The 27357-nt window shown below is 55.5% G+C and overlaps 1 protein-coding gene across 1 annotated transcript; it reads right to left on the bottom strand.

Annotated features, from left to right (window-relative positions):
- Positions 1 to 13541: 13541 nt before the first annotated feature.
- CCDC124 (coiled-coil domain containing 124) lies at positions 13542 to 24087 on the bottom strand. The gene is made up of 5 exons (XM_055342644.1): positions 24049 to 24087; positions 19467 to 19636; positions 14698 to 14887; positions 14112 to 14226; positions 13542 to 13992 (listed from the first exon to the last, which is right to left on the bottom strand). The coding sequence occupies exons 2-5, from the start codon at positions 19623 to 19625 to the stop codon at positions 13785 to 13787; spliced, it is 672 nt and encodes a 223-aa protein (XP_055198619.1). The 5' UTR covers positions 19626 to 19636; positions 24049 to 24087; the 3' UTR covers positions 13542 to 13784.
- Between the last annotated feature and the right edge of the window lie 3270 nt (positions 24088 to 27357).

A 27357-nucleotide genomic window follows, 5' to 3' on the forward strand; every position in this document is an offset into this window, starting at 1 on the left:
GTTGCCGAGTGGTGCGTGCCTAGGACCCCGACGTGGGGGATCCTAGCAGTTGAGGGAGTGCCTGCTAGGGCCATGGGTTCAAGAGGCCATGGGCCTCTTTGGGACTGAGCCCCCATCTCCATTTCTAACCCTTACCACCAATACTAGGAAGGCCAGGCCAGCAGAAGCCTGCTTTGGGGGTGTCCAAAACCATGCTCTTTTCTCCTGGCACAGAGGGTGTCCTTGGGCCACTCATTCATTCAAGTTAATAATGGCTGGAAGGGACCTTGGGGATGGGGACCGGGACGTGCGCGCGTGCGTGTGTGTGTGTGTGTGTGTGTGTGTGTGTGTGTGTGTGTGTGGCATGGGGCCGTCTTTCCTCCTCCTCCCCCAGGCTGCCTAACTACCTAGGCCTCACCCTGTCCCTGCCTGGCTGGGGGTGACTAAGCCCAGCTCTGACCCCTCATCTCTCTCCCAGGCCCCCACTGTTTTCTTCCCAGCTCTGAGCTTGGGACGGGGTCAGGAGCATCTGATTGCTTGTCACTGCCTGTTGGCGGCTGATCTGTTTCCGCTATGGTGTCTGGAAAATAGCTAGACTGAATGAATACGTGATCGGATGCCTGCCTGGGCAGGGGCTGATCTCATGGGCCAGTGAAGAGGCTGAGCAGGGCCAGGTGATGGCCTGGGGTCAGCAGATAAGACTTCTCTTTCTCATCGCAGCCTGTTGGGGACACCCTGAAGGCCTGGCTGTGGTGGCAGTGGAGGCCTGGGGACCACTCATGCCCTGCCACGTCCACAGGGGTGCCATGAGTGGGAACCCTAAATGGATGAATTCTCAGCCATACTCTAAGAGCAGCTATGCCTTCTGTATTTCCATCCACCCACCCACTCACCAGCCCCCCACCCCAGGGTAGAAAGAGCTGCTGGGGGCTCTTTCTAAAGCACGGTAGTGATGGAACCACCCACATCTCCCTCGGGACCCGGCACATATCCTTGCACTGCATTCAGTGCCCCAACCCCTGCCAACCAGAGCCTGCCCCTATACAGATCCCTGCCCCATGAGAAGCACTCACACTGTGCTCACAAGCTGACTGACCCGGCCTGTGCAGGCTTCTGTGGAGTCCTTGCAGTATCTGATGCTTTTTGAGTTCAAGTCCAGCATGCAAATGTCCAGATATTCACAAAAGCAGCGGCCACAGACCCTGGAGGCTTCTCCAGGCCTCCCACCCTGAACAGGCCCTGCAGGTTCTGTACCCATCTTCTCTCTCTGGAAAGATCCCTCTTTCCCCTTTGGGCTCATCAGCCCTGAGGGATTAGGGACCCCCTTCAAGGGGCTAAACTTAGTATGGTTGACCTGATGAATGCTCACCATCCACTCAAGTCTGCCCTCCTGCCAGTTTGAATCTCACCCCTTGGAGACAAGGCTGGCTGAGGTTGATTGGGTCAGGGGTGAGATTTCATTCCAGACAGAGCCTCTTATCAGCCCATGGTTGGCTGAAACACCCAAGGAGCCTACAAAGGAACTTGTCAGTTGGGATGCCCTCAGGATTCACACTCCCAGGAAATGGCCTATAGAGCAGGCAGGAGATGGGGTAGTGGCTAACCAGGAGGCCCCTCTTCTAGGGACCTGAGGGCTGGGCCACAAGTCTAGAGTAGTGGCCAAGGGTCCAGGTGCAGGAGACCTGGGAGAGCCTCACAGGGGCTGAGGGACTGAGAAATCCCAGACCCACCCAGGGCCTAACAGATGGCTGCCCAGGAGGAGGTTGTACCCTGAATCTCCCATGAGTGTGGAAACGGCAGGGTAGGGGGAAGATCTTCACTCACTTACTCACTCACTCATTCATCCATTCATATAGCCACTGAGCCCCTTTTCTGTGTCTGGTGCTGGGAACACAGAGTCTGAGATACAAACCTGTCGTTCTTGGAGCTGAATTTCTAGAACTCTGGCAACAACCCTCTCCAAACAAAAGGACCAGTAAGAATTCTAGATACACAAAAGTATTAGAAAGAGATCCAATGAAGTTGAGGAGGATAGGAACAGATGGGGAGACTTTGGGATGGTCCTAGGAGGGCTCACAGGAGAGGGAACTTTAAAAAGCAGCCAAGGAACCAGACCTAGAAGAGCTACAGAAGGGTACATCTGGTGGAGGGCACTGCAAGGATCAAGACACTGAGGGGGAACCAAGGAGGGCATGTGTGGGGAAGAGAAGGGAGACCAGTGTGTCCAGAAGGAAGGACCAAGTCAAGCCCTAGCAGGGGTCCCACCTGCAGAGATGCATGCGTGAGGACAGAGCCAAATGGAAGTCATGGAGGGTTAAGCCCTCTAGGGCTCTGTGAATTGTAGGGGCAGGAGGGGGAATAGGAAGGCCCAAGGGACAGGCATCTCAGCAGGCTTGTTCCTGGGCTCGCTGGGATTCAGGGACCTAGAGAAGTTTTTATTGAGCATCTCCTAAATACAAGACATGTGCCTGAAGTGGACATACCGTGGTGAAGAATACACACAGAATCCCCCCAAACTCATGTTTTCAGCAGGCAAGATGAGATCTTGAAGCCAATAAATAAATACAACTGGCCCCTGCATATTGTCTACAGGAGAAATGAGGATCCAGAGTGGTGGTTATCACCAGGGGCAGCCCCTCGGTCCCTACTCTAGAGGAGGTGGTAGGAGCCTGGGGGTGACAGGCAGGCAGGGAAGCAGCTCTAGCATAAGCATAGATTCCCCACTAGCAGCTGAGGCCCAGGAGCCAATTCCACCCACACCAGGGGACCTCCCCTGGGGCTGTCTTGTCCATTCAGCGGGCCAGTTCCAGACACCAGCATCCCCTCCCTTCTCACACACAGACTGGAAGGCTCCAGACTTACTCTCCCTTTCTAGCCACACTCTACATCCAACGGGACCCCAGGCTTGTCCATCCTTGCCCCTGAATTCACCCCGGGATGCCCCTTTGTCCCTGCTTCAGCAAAGGCCCTGGGGCAAAGACATGACTGGGCCACAGTGTCCTGCTGTGTGGCCAGCCTGCTGTGTGGCTGTGTGGCTGTGCTAGTTTGAAGAGTCTCCCCCCTCAAACTCCAGTCCAGCCAGGACCTCAGAATGTGACCTTATTTGGAAACAGGGTCTTTGCAGATACAGTGAAATTAAGATGTGGTCACGCTAGATTGGGGTGAGCCTTAACCCAATGGCCAGATCCTTATAAGAAGGTCATGTGAAGACACACACAGACAAGGACACACAGCTGAAGGCCACGTGAAGACAGATGCAGAGCCTGGAGTGATGTGGCCAGAAGCTACGGGACACCTGGAGCCCCCCAGAAGGGGAAGAGCCAAGAAGAATGACCCTCCCCTAGAGCCTCCAGAGGGAATGTGGGCCTACCCACAAGTGAACTTCAGGCTCTGGCCTTCAGAACTGCTAAAGAAGACATTTCCATTGTTTAAAGGCTGTGGGCCTTTGTTCCTGCACCCCTAGAAAGTCAGGCAGTGGTCACAGGCAAGGGCCCCTCCCTCACTGAACCTCGGTTACCTCAGCAGGGCAGTGGGGCCCTCTGAGGGCAGTGAGAGGAGCTAGGCAGCTAACCCCCCTCAAATGTGCTAGGTACACAACAAGCGCTCACTGGATGCTCCTAGTCGCTCTTGGCCTGATCAGCACCTGAACCATTTCAAGTGCCTTCCTGGCTTCTCGGGCTCCAGTCCAGTCTCTGCCAGGCCCCCACAGAGAGATCTTTACTTGCTAAAATCTCATCATGTTGCTTCTAATTCCGAGTGCTCTGTGGCTCCCGGTGGCCCTCACGGCATCCGTACAATTAGATCGTCAGCGCGACTCCAGGTGGACACCAAGCAAACGCCTACTTGCCCTTCTAGACGTAGCTCAAAGAGCAAGAACACCTCTTCCAGGATGGTTTCCCAGATTTCCCAGGGCATGACCAACCCCTCCCCCTGTACCTCCCTATGGTTCCTCAGCATTGGACAGAAACCTGGCCACACACAGGCCATCCTCCATGCCCGGCTCAGTCCTAGAATCTGCCCATCTCTCTCCATCCCTGATTGTACCCAGCTGTCTCCTGGGTTCCCCTCTGGCCTTCTGCTACTTCCACTCCTGCCCAAATAGTCCCTGCTCCCCAGTAGTCACAGAGGCTTTTGAGAATCCTAAAGCAGACCACCATGTCTCTCCTCTGCTCACACACCCTACTTGGCTCCCCACTGCTCTGCAATCCATTCCTTCACCTCAGTCCCTGCCTGCAGACCCCTCTGTCTTCATCTTCCGTCCTCTCTCCCCGTCACTCATTCTGTTCCAGTCATAGCAGCCTCCTCACTGTTCCTCAAACATGGCAAACTCATCTCTGCCTCAGGACCCTTGCACGTGCTGTTCCCATGGCCTGGTATACTGTTCTCCCAGTTCCCACCTGGTTGGCTCCTCCTCTTTCAGGTGTCAGCTCATGGTCACCTCCCTGGAGAGGTCCCTCTGCCCCCATCATTCTCTATCTAACACATCACTATCTTTTATTTTCCTCCTAGTACGTCTCACAAGGGCTGATCTGGGCCTGCCTCAGTCCGTGCTATGTCTGTAGCGCCCAGTCCAGGGCACATAATACCTGCTCAGTGTTCCTTGACTGATTAAATGACCACACGTATCTAGAACTGTTGCCTCCATTCTCCCCCCACACACACACCTGCCCCCTGGGAGCTCACTGTTGACCATGACCAGCCAATGTTTGCAGGGGAAAGAAGGAGCTAAGAAGCTGCTCCCTAACAGCTGTCTTGGGGAGTAAGACCACAGAATCTGGGTGGTAGAGGCTATGGGGGTGGGGGACCCTCCAACCTGGCTCAATGCCCCCCTTCTGGCTATGTGACAGAAAGCAGGTCACCCAGCCTGTCTGAGCAGGTTCCCCATCACCAGTGACTGGAGAAAACAGATAGTCACTCTCTGGGGGCTTTAGAAGGCATAGCTGTTTTGTTGTTTTATTTTGTTAGTATGATGTCAAAGGTAGGCACTTTTTTTAAAAATCGCCAGTTTTTCTATCCAGCTCCTGGGCCACCTCTACTCCCAAACAATACCTGAGTCTGGATTCACTCACCCTGGTGTGCAGGGGTCTCCCTGATGAGCCACCACCAAAGGGGCTGTCCCTTTCAGTCCTGCTGGATTACCACTTGGCTGGCAGGGGGCTGAGCTGCCTTTCTTCTCTCTTTGACCTGTAAGGACCAGACATGGGGTATGGGGTAGAGGCACGACCCCAGGAGGGTGGGGTGCAGATAGCTCCGAGACTGCAATAGTCTTTAGAGTAGATCTGTCGTCTGACTAGCTGAATTGCCTTGTAAGTTTTAAGGAAACTTAAGATCAGTGGTGGGTGTTGTCTGTCCAGTGGGGCCATGTTTCCCTGCTCAGGCACCTTGATGAGCCCCTGCTCATACTTCTACCCCTTATCAGGCACCCTCCCTCAAAACCCCCCTTCCTTCCATTGGACACTGGACACTAAAGGCTCTATCTGGGATCCCTGGGTGGCACAGCGGTTTGGCGCCTGCCTTTGGCCCAGGGCGCGATCCTGGAGACCCGGGATCGAATCCCACATCGGGCTCCTGGTGCATGGAGCCTGCTTCTCCCTCTGCCTATGTCTCTGCGTCTCTCTCTCTCTCTCTCTCTCTGTGACTATCATAAATAAATAAAAAAATTAAAAAAAAAAAGGCTCTATCTGCCTTTCCTCATGCTGTTCCCTGTCCTGCCCTCCCGGTTCCCCCTACCCACAATTCATTCACCACAGGAAGATCTAAATGAGTGAGGCTGGGACAAGCTGGTACAAGGATGAAGGATGTTGGGATCCCTGGCTCCCTGACTTGACAAGCTACATTCTTGGCCACCCTCAAGTCCTCCTTGGTCTGTAGCTCCCCTGGGGGCTGTAACTCCCTCAAAAATTCACTCTGAACTGGGTTGTTGCCAAAGACCTTCAGTACTCAGGCCCCACTTTGGAGGAGGGGGCCAAAGAGGACACAGAGCAGCCCCATGGTAGAGAGGGGTGAGGGAGCTCGACCCTAGAATGGGACTGAAGGGGACACACAGTCTGAAGTAGCAGTCCCAGTTGCCCTTCCTCTTGCTGAGGGTCTGGAGTGGGACCAGGGGCCCCCTGTGCAGCTCAGGGGCTGCCTGTTTCAGTCCAACTCCAGCCCTGGGAGAACAGGGAGATGTCCAAGGTCACCCAGTGGGTCGGTGTGTTAGAGTGGAGGTTACTCTACCAGTTCTGGAAGTACCCCTTGCCCTCCCTCCCCATCTCCCCCTCATCAGTGAGACTTCCTTTGAGGTCTAGGACAGCCAGAGGAGGCTGGGGGGAGAGGGTCTAGCAGGGACAAGAGACCTGGGAACCTGGAGGGAGCCAGGTGAGGGGCTAGTGGGTCTGTTCAGTTGGGCCTCCAGCAGGGTGGAGAGACCTGGAGTGGGTAGGGACCACCCCTCCCTACTCAGTTCCAGACAGGGCCCTCAGCCCCACCCTGACGGTTCTACGCAGGGAGCAGAGGACCCTAGAGCTGACACCACCAGCTGAGTTCTGGGGGTTAGTGAGTCCACCACAAACACAGCTCTCTGCCTCTCTGCCCAGCTGGGTGACCTTGGGTAAGTGCTCACCCTCTCTGGCCTCAGCCCCTTTCCCAGTCAATGGGGGTGGGGGCGGGGGGGGTGGAGCTTAGGGAAGAGAGCAGAGCAGGAGCTCCCACGCACAGTAGGCTGGCAGGTGGGGGGGGGGTTCCCTTCCACTCTGCAGTGGGCCAGCAGGGGGAATCCCCACCACGCCGTGAAGTGGGAAGCACTGAGGGGCCGGGAAGGGGAAGGGAGCATTGGATCCGGTCCTCACTCCCCCACCCCCTCCCCTCCCTGCGAGCCCGGGAGGGTCCCCTTGTCTCCACCTTCACCTCTGTGGGAGGACGTCTCCGCATTCCAAATTCCGAGATCGGTCGCCCCCTCCTCACAGGGGTCTGCAGGGGGCGTCGGGAGTGACTCGGGGCTAGGAGTTGGGCGGAGGAGGGGGTAGGAGGGAGGAGGCTGGGGGATGGAAGGGGTTTCCCTCCCTCCCGCATCTCTCCCTTTGAATTCCCGAAGTCGGGGCAAACCCTGACCGAAACGCCCACCACGGAGAAGGGGGGAGCCGCTGGGACCTCCGCCCTGAAACCGCCCCCCCGCCCCCCGATGCCCCACTGCTGCCTACTCACCGGCCGGGGACGGCCGCCGCCGCCGGAGCCCCAGCGCCTGGCCCGAGCGCGAAGACAAGTGCACGGCCGGGCAAGGGCGTGTGAGCCGGGAGGGTGTGCGCGCGCCGCCGCAGAGCTGACCCCCTCCCCGCCGACCTGGGCCCCGCCCCGCCTCCCGGGGAGGGGCGCCTACCCGGTGGAGCGAGGCGGGCGGACTGCGGCGGCCACCGGGCGACCCCCTCTCCCGCAAGGCTCCTCCAGAAAGGGTGGGGAGGGAATCCCCCTCCCCGCAGGGGTGGAATAGCCAATCCCAAAGAACGCTCCAAGAGCTGGGAGGACCCTCGGCCGCGGCGGGCCCGCGACGTTCATGTTACAGATGGGGAAACTGAGACCCAGAGATGGGGAGCCCCTGGCCAGGGCCCAGCGCCCCAGCAGCCTAGAAATGCGGCGGCCCGCCCCTCTCTGGGGGTCTCTCTCCGGCGTCCGGGGAAGGAACGGGGCCAGGGAGAGAAAGGAAGGCAGTTACCCCCCAACCTTGAGCGGGTCGTGGGGCCTGGGAGGTACAGGGGGGAACCCGGAGGCTTCAGGCAGTTGGTGACGTTGCTGGGGCTAGAAGGTCCCAGTGAGGGAGGGGTACCCGGGTGGCCACAAAACCAACCACAGAAAACTTCTCTAATGTCATTGTTGGGCTGTGACGTCTCCCCTCTCCCCGCACGATTCGGGGGACCCCGCAGAACGTGAACAGCAGTGGCCTGGGCAGCGAGATTGTGAAGGTCACTCCGCCAGATTACAAGAATGCGGCTCCCAGGGTTTGGGTCACTGGGGGGGGCGGGATGGCGGAAGGGGCGCTGCGCAAGGCTCAGCCCCTCCCTTGACCTTGGCCCTGCCCAGGCCCCTCTCGGAGCCTCTTTCTTTGTTGCGAGTGGACAGCAGCCACTTCTGGGGTCCCTCTAGCTCAGAGGTCTTTGGGGCTGCCGGCTACGTTTTGCTGTTCTCCTCCAGCTCCCCCCCCAGGAGGAGTGGGGCCCTCCCAGACCTTCGTGTCCTCCCTCACTGCCCCCTGCCCCCCCGCAGCCCCCCCCCCGCCCAGTCTCTGAACCCCCACCCACCTTCTGCCTTGCCCTGGGATGAGGGGGGTTTCCTCTGGGAGCCAGGAGGCCTCCTCCAGCCTCCATCCCTTTTTTTTTGTTGTTTTTTTCCCCCTCTTTTCTTCCATTCATTCTAAAAATAGCCCTCCCTCTCCAACCCTTCCCCCCCACACACCCCCTGGCCGCCCGGAGCGTCTCCTGAAAGGTAATGCACTCCCCGGGTGGGGTCCCCGAGGCTGGGATTCCGCGGCGCGGGCGGGGCTGGAGGATGCGGACCGCGGGTTGGGGGGGGACCGGGTGGGGGAGGATTGGGAGCGCATCCCCCCCACACTTTCCATTGTGTGTGAGATGCTCAGAAGGAGCCGCCAACGTGACCGTGACCGTGTGTGGAGGGAAAGAGAACAAAGGGGTGGGGGACCTCTAGGGTAGCATTGTGGAGGCTAAGAGAGGGAGGTCTGGGGGAACCGCGGGTACTCAACTGAAGAGGGGTCTCACCCAGTACCTCTGTGGGAATGACTCTCCACCCATGGGGAGTCTGAGGACGGGACCTTGGTGGGACACAGGGAGGGTCAAGAGCCAGCAGTTACAGGGTGGCTTCATGGAGGGAGGGGAGTTCCCCGCCCTTGAACCCAGACAACTGCCCTGTGAAGCCCCCAGAACGCCCCACCCAGTCCTGCGGCTGGTCTTGTCCACTGTCTCTCCAGTCCCTTCTCCATGACGCAGCTACAGAAATCTGTCCTCAGCTACGTGACTGATCATGTCCCTGTCATAACTAGCACCTCCTCCTTGAACCTAAGGAAGGACTTGATTCTCCCCCTCCTGCAAGTCCTGAGTGATCTGGCTCCCGCTCCCTTTTGTCCCAGCACTAGGGCTACTTCCCTAGATCACCCACCACACTGCAGCCACACTCAGCCTCCGTCTTAATTTGTCCAGCCTCAGGGCCTTTGCATCTGCTGTTCCTTCTGCCAGCATTGCCCTTCCCTCAGCCCCTATTGTCTTTCAGAGCCTGATCTGAAGTCACCTCAGGCTCTGGGCACATCCCTCTAGTTTATGGTCTTCAATTCCTGGTGTGCTCCTTCTGCCTCATTAACCTTCTGCCTCCCCCAGGGAATGCCCCCCCCCCAGCAATTTAGGTCTGGCTAATGAGAGGAGGGGCCAACTCTTACCCAGCACCACCCCAGAAGCTACCCAGCTCCAAAAGAACAGATGGCACCAGTGCTCAGCAAGCCACCCTGGAAAGCACCCCTAGGACATGGCACAAAAGATCTAGCACTTGCTTCTGCAGGGGCGTCATCTTCCACAGTGAAACCAAAAACACAGGCGCCCAAATGTTCCCCACCAGGGGAAGGCTTAGCTCCTTTCCAGAGTAACATGCCTCTAGGAAAAATGGCCCACAGGTACCGAGTTCCAGGCCTGTTGAGCAGAAGCCAGTACGGAGGTGTGTCTGTTCAGATGGCAAATAAGTATGAAGAGCAAAGATGAGAACTGCAGGGAGGGGGAGGCACTGGGGCAGCCCTGGGCATGGGCCCTGGGGAGGGGTGTGACCTTTCCTTTGTTATTAGCTTTTCCATCATGTTTTCTTATCTTATACTTTTTGAAACCTAAGGGGAGGATAAAAGGCTTTGTTGGAGGGTACAAAAGCTCCGAGAGGGTATATGCCCCCATGGAACAGAAAACACAGCTGCCTGTGTTGAGAAATAAAACACCAGCCCCCCAATACTTGCCTCCATAAATTTACCCTGAAATGTTTGAGCACCTACTATAAATTTATATGCCCAGAGATTAAGGGTGAGTTCGGAGGGGTGGGGATTCAGGGGTTCCTGAGAGTACAGAGCCCTGGGGGTTCTGGGAAAAGGTGACAGCTGGGATGAGCAGGAACGTGTGGCCTCAGCAGGGCCAGGCCCAAAGCCAAGGGTTTGGGGGGGCTTGTGTGGGCTGAGGCAGAGGGAAAGCCCCTGAAGATGGGGGAGTGCCTTTTCTTTGTGTATTTCACTGCCAGGCCAGGACTCAACCTCAGGCTGGTGTTGAAGGCCAGAGGGTGGGAGATGGCATAGGAAGTGGGGCGACCCAGCATGCAGGGATATGGGGAATCTTGGAGGGAAGAGACAAAGGAATCATCTGAGAGGTTTCAGAAAGCCTCAAAGGATGCGGGGGGGTGGAGGGGGGTGGAGGTTGGGCAGTCAGGGGGGTGCCCAATCAAGATTAGGGCTGCCAGATAAAATACAGGGTACGGAATAGGACATACTTATAAAAATAAAAATTATTCGTTATCTGAAAGTCAAGTTTAACGGGGCGACCTGTAGTTTTCTAAATCTGGAAACCCTAGGCCCAGATCTTCTGGCCAAGCAAACCTGGGGTTCGCTGGGGGGCAGAGCAGGAGGGGCCCTATAGGTGTCAGTCCGCTCCCCTCCCATCCCCCACCCCGCCCCCCACGTGCTCCCTTCCTAGGCTTTTCTTTGTGCCCCACACGTAGTCCACGTCCCTTAACTGCTCGTTTCCCCTTCCTCCCTCTTCCTTTGTTGTCCCCCTCCTTCCACACTCCCTCATTACCCCATCCCCCGACTCCTCCTCCTCTTGCACCCCGCTCCCCATCTCCCCCAGCCCTTCGCGTTTCCCCCGCCCCTTCTCCGGCGCCCACCCCTCCTCCTCGTCCCTCCACCGTCCTCTCCCTCCTCCACAGCCCCTCTCTCCGAGATAACCTCCTCCCCAGATGCCCACCCTCTCCTCTCCTCGCGAAACCGTCTCCCCCGCCCACCGCCGGTACTCCGGGCGCACGAGGGGGAACCCCGGCCACCGCGGGCGCCGAGTTCCACGCAGGCGCAGAGCCGCCCGGCTTCCCTGAGGCCGCCGCCCCCCTCGCTGCGGCCCGCGCGCCCCGTTGCCAAGGCGACGGCGAGGGCCGGAGCGGGAACCTCCGGAAGACCCCGCTCTCCCTCCCTCCCACGCCACCTCCTCAGCAAACCCCACTCTGGTTTGAGCCGGTTTCCCCACCCCGCCCCCAGTGCGCACTGCGGCGTGTGAGGATTCCCTTGCCCACTGGGCGGGGGTCGGGAAGGGATCGACGCATGCGCGCCAGGCGAGGCTTTCCCTCCCCGCCTGGCGCTCGACGGGAAAGCCCTAGCGCGTGAAGCGAGCACCCCCGCGCAGGCGCAGTGTGAGCCCGGCGTCCCCACGGCCCCGCCCGGTCGTCCCGGCAACGCGCGCGGGGCGGGCTGGGAGAGCACGGAACTCCCGTCTCACGCCCCCTCCCGCGCACTGCAGCGGAGCCGGGGATTCCCTGCTGCCCGCGCGCAGGCGCGGGGCTGGGATTCCGCGGGGGCGGGGCCGGAGAGAGAAGGGGCTTTTCCGTGAAAGGGAACAAAGGCTGTTGCCGAAGTCCAGTCCTTTTGTCGGAGGACCGAAGGCGGTCCTCGCAGCTCCCGTCCTGAGTTTTATCTCCTCGCTGGTCCCCCAGCGTCCCTCTCCGGAAGAGCTTGCCACACGCCGCTCCGATACCTTTCCTACCTTGCTCACACACCCGCCGCGGCTCCCCATCGCCCTGCGGTGAGTCCCCGTTCCTCAGCCAGGCGTCTGGGGCCCTGCACGCCCCGCTGGCACCTTCCTTCTGGTTAATCAGCGTTGGTCGCCAGCCCTCCCTAATTCCTGGCCACAAAGGCCTCAACGTGGTCATGCAGGAGGCTCCTTTGCCAAGCCTTTCTTCAGAATATGCCTTTCCCAGGCACCATCTCGTTGATTCTCGAGATAGCCTGGGGTTAGACACTGTTTTAGTCCCATTTTATTTAAGAGGAAACTGAGGCCTAGACCCGTGAAGGCCCTGGCCTAAGACCCGCAGGAGACTCTATTTGTGGGGAGACATCAGGATTCCTCCACCCACTATTTAGCTGACACCTTCAACCCCGATTCCAGATCCCACTGCTGCCCCTGCTGGCTCCCCTGCAGCCAGGGGTACTTTTTCCGGCATGTGACACAGGCAGGTGACTTAGTTTTCTCATCTGTAAAGGGGATAAATAGCTCATGGGGCTGTCCCCAGGGTTCAGTGAAATATTACCATATGCTAGGCCAGGGCCCTGCATCCAAGGGATGGTTCTCACAGCTGGTCTAGGTGCCATTCAGTGGCCATCTTCCCTCTCCCTACCCACTCCAGGTTTCTTGGTGGCCTTCTGCCTCACTTCCTAACCCCCAAAGGGTTTTCTGGGGTACTTCCTGGTTTCCTCACATGCCTTCTGGCCATTGTCTTAGAGTCAGCACCAGGATCTCCACACTAAGCCAGTGCTCCATATATGTTGGTTAGTTTTATGCCAGCTACAATCGTTTCAGGCACCTTCCATTCTGCATTTTAGTTGTACCCAATTGTTAATGGTGCCCCTCCCTTGAACGGGAGAGTTGTGACCTCCTGGCCTTTGCACAGGTGGGTCCTTCAGCCTTTTCTGCCCCTGTCTTTGCCCCTATGCATCCTTCAAGTCCCTCCCTCCAAGAAACCGTCATGGCCGCCTCTGGTCCAGCCCTGGCACCACACAGTTGGGGGGAAATGGGTCTCAAAGGTCACAAGAGCAGGCTTGTGGCTACCAGGATGTTAGCAGGAGCCACAGCAGTGACCTGGTAAATGTTTGGAACCTGCTGAACACACGTGGGCCAATCTGGCTGCAGCCCTCCCTTTCTGCCAACTCTCTATGACCAACCAAGCTCTAGGAAGCCAGAACTAGGCACAGATCTCACCCAGCCCTTCCCAAACATGTGGCCTCTGATGGGACACTTATTCCTACCCAGAGCCACTGGAGTGCTCCAGCCTCCAGGCCCTTGCCTGCCTATGCAATGGAATCTGATTCATCTCCCACTCAGGCCCGCTCTAAAGAAATCCTCCACTGGGAAGCCTGCCCAGGACTTGACCCAGATGCCTCCCATGTTGGAATAACACCAGAGCTGCCAGCATTTCCTGACCCCCAAGCACAGTATGTGACCTGGCTGCTGACTCTGAAGCAGAATCTCAGGATGCTAACTACATCGCCTCCAGCTTGCCCTGAAGTGCTCCATGACCCAGAGCCAGTGCCTCAACCTCTCTAAGCAGTCCCCTTGCAGCAGCCCAGCAAGGTTTCCAGGGGTGGTGGTACAAGTCCCTAAATGGCCCAGCCAGATGGGGATGCCGTAAGAGCCAGACACAGGTTTCAGTTGGCTTTGCTGCAACACGAGGGTAGTTCGGGGCTCTGATCTTCTCTGGCTGTGACCCCTACATTCCCCTCATTCCACCACCCACCTGCCACCCACCTCCCTATCACCCCACCTGCTGCCCACAGAGACTTCAAGAGCACACCCTGCCTCACCGACTGCCTTTATTGGGCATCAGCCCACGGGCTCCACAGGCCCAGGAAGGGGGTAGTGGGTGTCACTCGAAGCAGGGACTCTCCAGCGGGAGGAATGGCCAATGATGCCACGTAGCCCCCAGGATACCTGCCTCAGCCCCGTACCTCTTACTGTAACCCATGTAGCTGACCCAGCGGGAGGGCGTGTAAGGTCACGACCCTGACCGCCTGTGGGGCGGCTCCCCCAGTTCTGGGCTCACTTGGGGGCATTGAAGGGCACGGCCCGCTGGTTCATGGGGTTGTCTGGCGACCGCAGCCACTCCTTCTTGAGCAACTGCTTCAGCTGCGACAGCCGCATGTTGGGGTTTTCTTGCTTGAGCCGTGGCAGCTGTGCCTCCTCAAAGGCGGTGAAGGCCGCCCGCATGCGGCGCTCTGGGTGCCGGTCTGCAGCCTCTTCTGCCACGCTGGGAGGGGTACAGCGGCGTTAAAGAGCGGGTCTAAGCTGTGACCCCGCCCCTGCGTGGGCCAGGTACCGGCCGCCAGACACGCAGCCCCGCCCCCTTGCTCAAGCCCCGCCCGCTACCTGAGCACCGCGATGGCATCCTCAATGGTGCGCGCCTCCACGCTGCCCTCCTCCAGCACTCGGCGGTTCACATTCTCCTCCAGCGGCACCTCCAAGTGGCTCTTGGCTTTCTCGGCTGGGGCGGGAGGCAGTCAGGTGACAGAGACATACACAGAGACAGAGAGGCACCAGAAAGACGAGAGAGACCCAGTGGGGGAAGAGAGGAAAAGAACAGGAGAAAGGCAGGCAAAGAATGATGGGGGAGCCTTCTGCCCAGGCCACACTGCTCTCTTGACTTCCCTGCAACTGGGCACATAGGAGGCACCCCACTCATGGCTGCTGTCTCCTTAGCACCCCATTAATGCCCTGGGGACCCCATGGGCACAAGCTGAGGTTGGATGCAGAGCAAGTAAATCCTCGCGTGTGTGTGCCCATCCTCTCCGTGCCCAAAGCCAGGCCTGCCAGGCCAATGCCCACCCAAGGTTCACCATGCAGCCCAGGCAGCTTCTCTGGGGCTGAGAAGGGGCTCTAGACTCAGCCAGGGTCAGTCCCACAGCTTGTCCTTTACTGGATAAAACAGCAGCTCCAGAGTGGGCCGCAGCCCCACCTGGTTCCGGGGCCTCTTTGTGCTGGTGGTCTCGGCGGAGTGTCTCCTCAATCTGGGCCCGGGTGACCTTGCTGGGCACAGCCACGCGGGGGGCCTTGCCACCCTTGAGCTTGGAGTCCTCCTCCTCCAGCAGGCGCTGTGTCTCCTTCTTGCGCTCCAACTGCTCCAGGCGCCGCTTCTCCTTCTCCTCCTGGGGGAAAGGGGTGATCAGGAGTGGACCCCACCACTGGCATGGGGTCTGGGTTTTCGTCTCAGCCAAGGTGGACTGAGGCCTTGCTGAGCACTAGATCCTGTGCTGGGCACAGGAGACACAGCTTCAGTACAATGGGACTACCTGAGGCTCCCAGCCTACACCACTATGGGAACAACAGGGAACCCTGCCCACTGCAGGTGGCTGTGTGGCTCCTGAAGAAAAAGTGACACCTGGGCCAGAGGAGGAGCCAGCCAGGAGGAGAGCTGGAGGACAGGAAAGTCCTTAGGGGAGGGAATGCAGGTACAAAGGCCCTGAGGCAGGAACCTCCCAGCAGGACAGAGGAGCAGCACAGAGGCTGATGTGGCTAGAACAGGGAGGGAAAATGTAGAAGAGGTGGGGAGGGCAGAGGGTGCTGCTACTAGGATCCTCAAGGGCACGGGGAGGGGTTTGTACTGGATTTCAAAGGCAACAGGAGCCAGAGAAGGTCTGAACACATCTGCTGGCTGGGGCAGGGGCAGTGTCCCCAGCCAAGTGTCACAAGGGACTGGTCCCACCTTTGCTCCCCAGGGAGATCCTGATGCCATCTGGCCATTGCCCCTCCACCACTCCAGGGGGCAGAGCCACATTCAAGACCATTTGTAATGCAGGGCAGTCATGGGCCTGCAATATTCTGCCTCCCTCCCACCCCCACCCCCATAGGGCCCTGCAGCCCAGGCACCCCCACTCTCCTGCCCTCAGCCTGCAACTCTGCTGTCTGACTCCCTTGGCTTGGGATGGTCCCCACTCCTTCAGTGCTCTGTGTGACACTCCTACCGTGGGACTAAGGGTCCCAGAAGACCCTCAGTGTGCCTGAGGATACCCACTGGGCCTCTGACCTTCATCAGGTCTGCCCAGCAGGAGGGTGAGGGAGAGGTTAAAGGTTAAGGACTCCCTGGGCACACAGGAGGTACCCCTGTGTTCAGGCACCTCAGGCAGGGCCACTGTGCTCTGAGCCTCAGTTTACTCATCAATCAGAGGTAACGTCCTTCCCCCAAGGTCCCCTCACACCTGCGTGGTGCTCATACAACCTATGCTCATTCTCCCCTGACAGGGCCCTGCCTTGGCCTTTGCACTGGCTGCTCTCTCCTCCTGGTGCACCAAACGCAGCCTCCTCCCTTGGCTAACTCTGGCTCCCCCTGAGCTCCTGGCTCCCTATCAGGCCTCTCTACCCCATGCCGTGGCTTTTTCCTGTGTACCACAAATTCATTTCTGGTGGTGCCTGGGTGGCTTAGTTGGTTGAGCGTCTGGGTCATGGTCCTGGGGTCCTGGGATGGAGCCCCATGTTGGGCTCCCTGCTCAGCAGGGCATCTGCTTCTCCCTTTGCCATTCCCCTGGCTTGTGGTCTCTGGCTCTTTCTGTCTCTCTGTCAGGTAAATAAAATCTTAAAAAAAAAAAAAAAATCCCCATTTCTAGTCTTCTGACTATGTGATTTGTCCCGGAGGCAGATCTTGGCCTGGGTTTTGAACAGCTGCCTTCTGGCCCCAGGCCCAGTATACAGTAGGTGCTTAGTAAAAGTATGCTGAATGAATGCATGAATTCCAAAAGGTTTTGAGGATCCCTGAGTAGCTCAGCGGTTTAACGCCTGCCTTTGACCCAGGGGGTGATCCTGGGGTCCCAGGATCGAGTCCCACATTGGGCTCCCTGCATGGAGCCTGCTTCTCCCTCCCTCTGCCTGTGTCTCTCTCATGAATAAATAAATTAAATATTTTAAAAAATAAAAACGAAAACAAAACTCACAAAACTCAATAACTCACGAAAGGCACGCAGCTTGTGGCCATTAGTCACTAAGGATGCGGGACTGAGGAGGGAGCATGAGCATTTATACGTTGACATTCAGCAAAATTTTTTGAAAAAGTCACTTTGCAGTTTCTGAAAAAGAGCTATTAGCAGTTGGTAGTATCTGGTGATGGGTGAAGATAAGTCCACTTTGCAGAATATTCCAGAACTGTAAGAAATGAGTCTCATAAATAATTGACATGGAACTCAGACAGTCAGGTGCTCTTTGCCGAGTTGCTTAATATGGAACAAGTGGAGATGAAATGCTGACTTCCATGTGGGATGATGAATTACAATCCCATCTGAGGCTGATGCCTGGTGACCAGGAGAAAAATGGCTGTGGGACCCTATTTAGCTGAGGACATGGGCTTTGGGTAGGACATTGGGTAAGAAAGGTCTCTGGTGTCACATTGGGGAAGGAGGTGTTTTATTTTTTAGTGTTTTGGAGTAAGCATAGATTTGCTTTATTCTTTTCCTTTTTTAAGATTCTATTTTTTTTCCTTGTTAGTTTTTCTTTTTTTTTAAAGTAGGCTCCCTGCCCAGCATGGAGTTCAACATGGAGTTTGAACTCATGACCTTGAGATCAAGACCAGAGCTGAGATCAAGAGTTGGAGGCTTGGGACACCTGGGTGGCTCAGTGGTTGAGCATCTGCCTTCGTCTCAGGGCATGATCCCGGGGTCAGGGATTGAGTCCCATTGGGCTCCTTGCAGGGAACTTGCTTCTCCCTCTGCCTATGTCTCTGCCTCTCTCTGTGAGTCTCTCATGAGTAAATAAATAAAATGTTAAAAAAAAAAAAAAGAGTTGGAGGCCTAACCAACTGAGCCACCAGGTGCCCCTTTAAAGATTTTATTTTTAAATAATCTCTACAACCCAATATGGGTCTCAAATTTACAACCTAGAAATCAAGAGTTGCATGCTCCACTGACTGAGCCAGCTAGGCACCTGGATTTGCTTTTTTTAAATAGAAACAATGTTTTTAAAGAATAAAAAGGGGGGAGCTGGGGCGGCCGGGGTGGCTCAGCGGTTTAGCACTGCCTTTGGCCCAGGGCCTGATCCTGGAGACCGGATCGAGTCCCATGTCAGGCTCCCTACATGGAACCTGCTTCTCCCTCTGCCTGTCTCTTTGCCTCTCTCTCATTAATAAACAAACAAACAAACAAACAAACAAATCTTTAAAAGGGGGGGCAGGTGTTGCACAGCAGGAGGAGGGGTGGACAAATTGCAGAAAACCACCCCATGTTGGCAGCTCCATGCAAACCAGTCAAGAGAGTGGACTGCCTTAGAGGGGAGTGGCAGCTACGAACGTTCTAGAGAGCAGGGGTTGGCAAATGATGGCCCTCCACCTGCTGCGGTAAAGGTTTTAGCCCATTTGCGTGTGGTGGCTTTGTGCTAGAACGACAGGGTCAAGTAGTTTTGAGAGCTCATCTGGCCCCTGTACCCTATCTGATCTCTGTTCTTCCAGATGCACACTACACAGCTGAGCAAACAGACACCCTAAACTACACACCCAGGACACAGACACTTGCTCATTCGTTAGTCCAACCTCGTAACAACCCAAAAGGCAGACCCATGGCTTCAGCTAGCACTAGCCCTTCCTCACAACCCTGTGACTTCGGCTTCCTGCCTTATCCGTGCCTCACTTTTCTCATCTGGGGACCCCAAGGCCCAAGAGGCCAGCCTGGGGAGGGCTCTTGGAGCCTGGGCTGCTGCCTCTCGGACTATTAAAACGTCTCCGGCTTTTCTCTCTGCCTAATGGCTCTTTGGCAGGCATTGTTTTTTCTTTTGGGTTTTCAACTTTCCTGTGTTGTTAAAATACTGACGGTTAAAAAGAAAATCTGAAGACCTCCATGGACCCACTACAGCACAGGCCGTGGGGAGGGAACCAGTAACATTCAATGTCCAACTAAAAACAAGGCAGGATACAGGCTTGCATAGAAAGACGGTGGAAAAAAACTCACAAAAGTGCCCAGGCGTGCCAGGAACGGGCAAGCAGGGATGGCATGTCACCACTGCTATGTTCTGCCACCCTCACCAGCCTAGGCAGAAGCTCTGACCAGCCCCGGTGGAGGAAGCGAGGAGCGACAGCTAAAAATGGGTCTCTGGCGCCACCTGCTGGACCCAGCGAGTCAGCACCAGGCCTGATCCACGCCGACACTAAGTACCCACTGTGTGTGATGCTGGGGCCCATCAGGGGACAGATGGCCATCCCTGCACTCTTCTGTGTTTTTACACACACCTGGAGGAGCCTGTGAGCTCTGGCGCCAGCAGGGTGGATACGGAGGCCCTATTACAGCAGTTCCCAGACTTGGCACTGCTGATGTGTGGGGCTGGCTCATTCTTTACTATGGTGCTGTTCTATACCCTGAAGGGTGTAGAGCAGCCTGCCTGGCCCCCACCCACCAGATGCTAGTAGCACCTTCCACCCACTGGCTGTGACAACCCAAAATGTCCCCAGATGTGCCAAGTGTCCACTGAGTGCAGAATCATGCCAGGGTGAGAAGTGCCAGTCTAGCCCAACACTGACATTACACGAAGAGAAGCCCATACAGGGTAGTGGCTGCCTCGCCACTCCTGGCCACCACAGGGCCTTTGCATGACCCACTGCCTCCACCTCCTCCTTGCCCTTGCTCCACGTCCAGTGCCTTCTCATCCTTCAAGCCAAAGCCCCAGAGGCCTCCTGCCATCTTCTACCATGCTTCCACGTGGCAGACTGCCCACCTCAGCCACGAGCCTGGATGCCAGAGCCTGGGAACCACCCACCTTGCGCTGTTCCTTCCTCATGACGTGTTTGTCCTCATCCTTCCAGTAGGCATCCTCCAGCTCCTTCTGCTTCCTGGCATCAGCTGCTGCCTTGGCCTCAGCCCTCCGCGCCCGGGCCGCTGCCGACTTGGTGTTCTCACCCTGGAACTTCTTGGGCATCCCTCAGCAGGCTGCGGGAGGAGGGCAGGACCAGTGAGTGGGGGGCATCCACCCTTGGTAGCCCCAGGCTCACACTTGTAGTCAGGCTCCCCCTTGGGGCCTCAATGACCTTGCCTGTAAAACGAGGGCTGCAGACTTAGTGATTTTTTTTTTTTTAAATTTTATTGAGGTAAAATTCACACAACAAAAAAAGAACCATTTTAAAGTACACAATTTGGTGCCATTTAGAACATTCACGATGTCGTACAACCATCATCTTTACCTAGTTCCAGAATAATCCCATCCTCCCGAGAGGAAACCCCAAGCCCGAAGCAGTCAAGTAACCCCTTCTTCAGCCCCTGACAACTGCTAATCTGCTTCCTGTCTCCATGGCTTTGTCTCTTCTAGATGTTTCATATACATGGAATGATACACCCTGTGTCCTTTTGTGTCTGGCTTCCCTCACTGTGTGTGATGTTTTCAAGGTTCATCTGTGTTTTTTAGTGTGGCAGAGCTTCATTCCTTTTTAGAGCTGAGTAATATTCCATTGCATAAATTGATGTTTTGCTTATCCATCTGCCACTGATGGACACCTGGGCTGTTTTGGGATTTTGGCTTTAGGGTCAAGCTTCTGTGGCCTCTCTAACTCTGCCACTGATGAGGCCTCAGTCCCCAGAACTCTAGAGGCCAAGTGCTCCTCACCCTGGGTAAGCAGCAGCGGCTGTGAACTGCTCCCAGTGACCCAGCCCAGGTTCGCACAGCTGAAGATGTCTAACAACTGGGAAGATGCTGTCCAGCAGGCCTCTGGTCCATACGACTCCCATGCTGGGTGCTGGGGAAATGATGCATGCAGATGGCAGGCACCACCCTCCCTCCACTAACCCCTACATTCAATAGTATGCCTCCAAAGCTTTAACTGTGGGGACTGCCTTTGTTCCCATTCTGAGGTGGGGAAGTCAAGGTACCTGGCCAGGTTGCATAGCACTGAGCTGAGGGTCTCACCTCCAAAGCCTGCCTTCCAGATGCAGAAGGGAAGGCTGTGCAGCCCAGGCACATACCTTCAGCTCTCTGGGTCTCAGTTTTCCTCATCTGGGAAATGGGCTGATGTCCCCCATTTCTGGGTTGTTTGCTTCCCCTAAACATATCCAGCACAGTCACCTTGGGGAAACAGACCTGGCATCCAAGAATGAGAGAATATGGGGGCCACTCTGATGCAGGACCAGGAGATCACCTCATTCTAGCCTCCTAGCTGTGTGATTTGTGGGGCAGGGGGCTCCCACCAAGGGTCCCACTGGAAACTCTAACATCAGTTCCCATCTGCAGCAGCTGTGCGCACCGGGCTCTGTGCTTTATACACAGCATCTGAGTGAATTCTCCCAACACTGGTATGTGGCAGCAGAGCTGAGACCTGAAGGGTGGATCAGTCAGAGGTAGCGCTGTGAGGATGAAGGGATGACTTTTGGGCAGACGGCACAGGATATGCAAAGACCCTGCAGTGGACCCTCAATCCCAACACTGTGCCCCTAACCACTGCCCCACCACAGGGTCCCAGCTGGTCCCCTAGGGGAACATTAATGCACATCAGGAACATCAATGCACAGACCACTGGGGTTGCTTGGTTGCTCACTTAACATCAAGGGGTGGCCCCTTGGCCAGGTGCTCCAGGCTGAGACTGAGGAGAGAGCCCCATGGGGCAGAACAGGGCAAAGCGGGAGAGGTCAGTGGACCTAGAGGACTCAGGGTTGAACTCCAGCTCTGCAATCACAGCCAAAGTGCTCCCCCTGAGCTGAGATACAGGGTCGAATTCCCATTCCTCCCCGCACGGGATGCATGAGCTGCCACAGGGGAAATGCTAGCCTGATCCTGCACTTCTCCCAGCTGCTCCTTGGCCCCTAAATCAAGCATTTATTACTGAGCATCTACAAGGTACTCAACAGAACACCCCCACCACAGATTCCTAGGGAAGTGCCAAGAATTGAGAGTCACTGTCCAAGTTACAGATTAGGAACCCTCCCCCTACTCTCCCCCGCGTGGTCCACTCACGGGTGGCAGCCACACCAGCCTCCCTACCATTTTTCAAACATTCCAAGCAGGTTCTAACTTCGGGGACTTTGCACTTGCTGTGCCCTCTATATTCATTCCTCTTTTTTTTTTTTTAATTTATTTATTTATGATAGTCACAGAGAGAGAGAGAGGCAGAGACATAGGCAGAGGGAGAAGCAGGCTCCATGCACCGGGAGCCCGATATGGGATTCGATCCCGGGTCTCCAGGATCGCGCCCTGAGCCAAAGGCAGGCGCCAAACCGCTGCGCCACCCAGGGATCCCTTTACCCAACTCAACTCCTATTAAAAGTTCAGGGCTGGGATCCCTGGGTGGCGCAGCGGTTTGGCGCCTGCCTTTGGCCCGGGGCGTGATCCTGGGGACCCGGGATCGAATCCCACATCGGGCTCCCGGTGCATGGAGCCTGCTTCTCCCTCTGCCTATGTCTCTGCCTCTCTCTCTCTCTCTGTGACTATCATAAATAAATAAAAATTAAAAAAAAATAAAGTTCAGGGCTGAGCTCAGGTGTTTCTGCCTCCAAGAAGCCTTCCCTGAGACACCCTCTCTCAGACCACAAACTTCTTTGAGGCACCACTATTAGCTGTCCAATTATATGATTATTTGACAAACGTCCACCTTTCTTAGCAGGCTGGGAACTCTGGGAGGGCATGACTACCTTGGTCACTGCTGTGTCCCTAGTGCCCTGTACAGTCAGGGCTCAATAAATGTTCTGAGCACATGAATGAACAAGTGTCTATTTCCAGAGTTCCCTCAGTATTGACTTCACACTCTGGGGTGTGTCCAAGCTCAGCTTCTCACGGTTCTTCCCACTCACCTCCCTCTCCAGCCTCTAAGCCTTTGCTCTTGCTGTGCCCTCACCCAATACACCCTCTGACATTCCCTCCCCCTGTGAAAATCCTGCCCGCTCACAGGCACTCTGCCCCAGCCTCCTCTCCTCCCACGTCCCGCTGCTCAAGACCCCCAACCCCATCCCAAAGCCTGACCAGGCTATTTTGATCCTCTCTTCAGGCCAGGACTACGTGTTTATCTTCCCTTAATATTAATATGTTGAAGCCCTAATCCTCAGTGTGACTGTCTTTGGAGACAGGACCGGTAAGGAGGTGACAGATTAAATGAAACCATAAGGGTGGGGCCCTAATGTAATGGGGCTGGTGCCCCTGTAAGGGCAAAACACCCCAGCGCTTGCTCTCTCCGCCTTGTGAGGACGCAGTGAGAGGGTGGTTGTCTGCAAGTCAGAAGAGTGTCTGTACCAGGAACCAAACTGGTGGGCACTTTGATCTTAAACTTCCTAGCCTCCGGAACCGTGAGCAAATAAACGTCTGTTGTTAAATAAATAAGTAAATAAACGTCTGTTGTTGAAGCCACCCAGTCTGTGGTATTTTTTATGGTGGCCCAAGCTAATACAGACAGCTCTTCTGTGCGGCAAGTACTTACACACACTTCTTCTGTCATTCAGTAAACATGAACTGAGCACCTAGTAGGAGTGGGGCGCTGGGGAAAGAGGCAGCACCCATCTGACTAGCCAGCTAGGCTGGCTGAGAGATAGACAGTGAAGGGGACAACTTGCCATGAGAACTGTGATGGGACTTGCGGGGCGCTGGGCAAGCCTCGGGGGGTTTCGGACCCAGCCTGGGGGCTAGGGGGCGTTAAAGGGCTTCCCGAGAAGATAGCGAAGAAAAGGCCTAAAGGAGCGAGGAGCTCCAAGCCCCCAGGAGTGGTGGGCGAGGCACGCTGGGAAGCGTCGATCTGTATTCCGCGGCGACGAGGAGATGCCGCCGCCGCCGCCGCCGCCGAGCGCGTTAGAACCGGAAAGAGCAGATCTGCGAGTAAGAGCCCTGGGGTTGCTGAGGTGAACTGGAGGGGTGAGATAAGCAGGGCGCTCCGGCAGGGAAGCTGGGGGTGGCTCTGGATGGGCAAGGGGGTACACTTAGGAGGGAATCAAGCCCCACGTGGTTGACTGGGTGTAAAAGAGAAAAGAAGGTGAAGCTCAACCCCGTCTGTTCCAAGAAGCCCTCCAGCTACCCCTCCTGAGCTCCCCCTGCCCGTCGTCCCTCTCCCCAGCCCTGACCCTACTGCAAGAGGCTGGGGGGCATCCGACCCAGCTGGGCCACCCCCAATCCTGGAAGGTGCTCAGAGTCAGGACCGGAGCTAGCTGGCCTGGTACAGGACGCAATTCCTCCGGGTCTCAGTCGCCCGCTCCGGGAAATGGGCACAGACCCCGCGAGAGCCCTCTTGACTGGGCGCCAAAGGTGCCCCTGTCTCTGAGCACCCCGCCCCCAGTCCTCGGGTCGGGGGGCTGCTCCCAGACCCAGCCGCCCCGCCGGGCCCACCCGCACCCCGCCCCCCACACCCCGGCTCCGCCCGCGCGGCGGCCGCTCCTACCTCCTTCCCCCAGCGCCGGCCCGGTCGCGAGTCCGTGATGTCACCGCGGGGCTTGCGCGCCGACCTCCCGGAGGCGCGCGCTGATTACGCCTCGGCGCCGTCGCCATCTTGGTAAGGGAAATGCCGCCCTCGCCTCCCTGAACTCGAGTCCAGGTCATCGGCCGTTTCTTTGCCTCTTCGAGCGGAGGTTATGTTATATAAGGCTCCACCTCCTTCTCTCACTTCAGATACTGGCAAACTAGGAGAGGAGGGTAAACACTGTAATTTAGAATAGCGCCTTTACCAAGATGGCCGTTGCCCGGATGAAATATGGCCGCCGCCACTTCACACGTGGTCCGGCGGCGCCAGGCGGGAGCTGCCCGGTCGCCAGGGCGCGCCAGAGCCCGCGGTCCTCCCGCGGTCCTTAGAGCTGCCAAGCCCAGAGGAATCCTCTGAAGCCTTTGCTGTCGCTTTGCGCTTGGAAGGCGCTCTTCTAGTCCACCCTCTCTGCTTCTCACCTGCGAAGCTGGAGAAGGAGAGGGCAGGAGAAGGGAGCCGGGAAATTAACACACTCCACCCAGCTGAGATGGGGAAACAGGCTGAGAGACACCAGGAACTGGATTTAGCCAAAAATGTAACCACAACCAGCTCAGATTCCTCCCCTGTCCCTCCTGAATTGCTCCCCTCTTCACCCACTCCCTCCAAACATACCTTGCTTATTTTATTCAAAAATTAGGTTTGGAAAAAACAAACAAACAAAAAAAATAGGTTTGGGAAAAAAATTAGGTTTAGGAGGCCAAATTGTCCGAGGCACCTGTAGAATTTCTTCATTTACTGAGGCTCAGTGACCTCATCTGTAAAAATGGTAGTACTAGGGGTCTGAGGTTGGTTACACTGAACCTGGCCGTGGGGAAGGAGGCAGGCTTTAGATCTAAGTTCAGGAGGATGAGCTAACCACAGAGTCATTTTCTGAAAGGCAACCGCAGTGACACGGCTGGGACCTCCCTGCTCTAAAGCCTGGTGGGTTCCCACTGTCCTGCAAGACTCCTTACAGCTCCCCATCCCATCTCCCCCCTCTTCTCCATTCTCCCTCAGCTCTAGCCACACCAGGCTCCTTTCTCCAAATTGCCAAGGATGATCCTGCCTCAAGGGTTTTCCCAGTGCTGTTCTCTCTGCCTCCAGCTTTTCCAATAGCCAGCTCCTTTACTTCCTTCAGGCTTTGACCCAGATACCCCTTCCAGAGAAAGACCTCCCTGACTTGCCCACGTAGTTGGTGCTCCATCCAACCAAGCAGTTGGTGCTCCATCCCCAGACTTTTTTCCTTTTGTATTTCTGTCACAGCAGCAACTTGCTTTATCCATTTGTTGACCTGTTTGTTTTCTGCTTCTCCAGTGTCTGTGATATCTGGAGGATGGAATCCATGCAGCTGAAATGGTGTTTATCAGCAAGAAGGGGCTCGGTATAAAATAGGTACAACGGACCCTTGAACAACACAGGTTGAGGAGCACTCACCTCTATGTAGTCAAAGATTTGTCTATAACTTTTGACTCCCCGAAACTTAACTACTAATAATCTGTTGTTGATCTGAAGCATTACCAATAACAATCAGTTGATGAACATATATTTTGCATGTTGTATGTATTATATAATGTATTCTTACAATAAGGTAAGCTAGAGAAAAGAAAATGTTAATAAGAAAATCGTAGGGTTGGGGCACCTGGGTGGCACAGTCAGTTAAGCATCTGCCTTCAGCTCAAGTCATGATCCTGGAGTCCAGGATTGAGAACCACATGGGACTCTGCTCAGTGGGGAGTCAGCTTCTCCCTCTGCCCCTCACCCCACTCATGTTCTCTTTCTCTCTCTCTCTCAAACAAATAAAATCTTTAGAAAATCATAAGGTAGAGAAAATACATTTATATACAGTATTGTATTTTTAAAATTATTTATTTATTTATTTATTAAGTAATCTCTACCCTTAATGTGGGGCTGAGCTCATGACCCGGACTCATGACCCTGACATCAAGAATTCTGTGCTCAAAAAAAAAAAAAAAAAAAGAATTCTGTGCTCTACTGGGACGCCTGGGTGGCTCAGCAGTTAAGTGTCTGTGTGACCCCGGTGATCCTGGGGTTCTGGGATGGAGTCCCTCATCAAGTTCCCTGTGAGGAGCCTGATTCTCCCTCTGCCTGTGTCTCTGCCTCTCTCTGTGTCTCTCATGAATAAATAAATAAAATCTTAAGGAAAAAAAAAAAGAATTGCATGTTCTACCAACTGGGCCAGCCAGATGCCCCAAGTACTGTACTATATTTATTGAAAGGAAAAAAAAATCCTTGGGTAAGTAGACCCACAGATTAAAAACCCATGTTGTTCAAGGGTCAGCTGTATTGTTCATTATCAGGGTGTGGGATGTGTGGAGGTGGCAAAGCCAACACCTCGTGAACCTGCCACTGGTAAAGAGCCAGGTTTAAAAAAATTTAAAAAAGACTGGCTTGTCACACCTTCTTGGGGCAGGAAGCCTCTTACTTCATATTGACATAACTCTGAGGTATAGGTCAAGTGAATCGTTCCAGAACAAGCTCAATCTTCTGCAAGGTGACTTTTGCCACCAACCAGACACGCTTGCTATGAGGTGCGGCTCCTAGACCTGAGGATTCTTTTTTCTTTTCTTTTTTTTTTTTTTAGACCTGAGGATTCTTGTCTTCTATCATTGTGACATTCTATAGCTTTTGGATATTCATATTTTCAATTAAGTATTGAGTGTCTACTTTGAGCCAGTGCTGGAAATACAATGACAAATTAGACAGATATGGCCCCAGGTCTCCTGGAGCTCATAGTCAGGAAGTCACACACAAACAAGTCACACATACATGCCACCCAGGCATCCAAATAAATAAAATCTTTTTAAAAATTATGATCCGGGGCAGCCTGGGTGGCTCAGTGGTTTAGCACCGCCTTCAGCCCAGGGCCTGATCCTGGGGACCCAGGATTGAGTCCCATGTCAGGCTCCCTGCATGGAGCCTGCTTCTCCCTCTGCCTGTGTCTTTGCCTCTCTCTCTCTTTCTCTCTCTCTCTCATGAATAAGTAAAGTCTTAAAAAATAAAAATAAAAATTATGATCCTAACTGTAGTCAGAAGATAGTCCCCATGTTGAGTGGGTTGAGAGTGGGTTATGGAAGCCAGGAGACTGGGTGATCAAAGAGGCCTTCTCAGAGGAGGTATCATTTAAGCAGAGTTGGGTGAAGAAATGGAGCGAATGGACAGAGGGAATAGCATATGCAAAGGCTGGGTGATGAGTGTGAAGCGAGAAACAAGAAACCAGACCCTGACTTTGGC

Source organism: Nyctereutes procyonoides, unplaced genomic scaffold, assembly GCF_905146905.1.
Source record: "Nyctereutes procyonoides isolate TBG_1078 unplaced genomic scaffold, NYPRO_anot_genome, whole genome shotgun sequence".
Classification (NCBI taxonomy): Eukaryota; Metazoa; Chordata; class Mammalia; order Carnivora; family Canidae; genus Nyctereutes; species Nyctereutes procyonoides.

Bases quoted from the DNA above. Each gene is read 5' to 3' on its own strand.
- CCDC124 (XM_055342644.1), bottom strand. From the start codon at position 19,625: ATGCCCAAGAAGTTCCAGGGTGAGAACACCAAGTCGGCAGCGGCCCGG. The intron at 14,227-14,697 runs GTGGGGCTGCGG...CTCCCGCCCCAG, and splicing joins CAAAGAGGCCCCGGAACCAG to CCGAGAAAGCCAAGAGCCAC. The intron at 13,993-14,111 runs GTAGCGGGCGGG...TACCCCTCCCAG, and splicing joins GATGCCATCGCGGTGCTCAG to CGTGGCAGAAGAGGCTGCAG.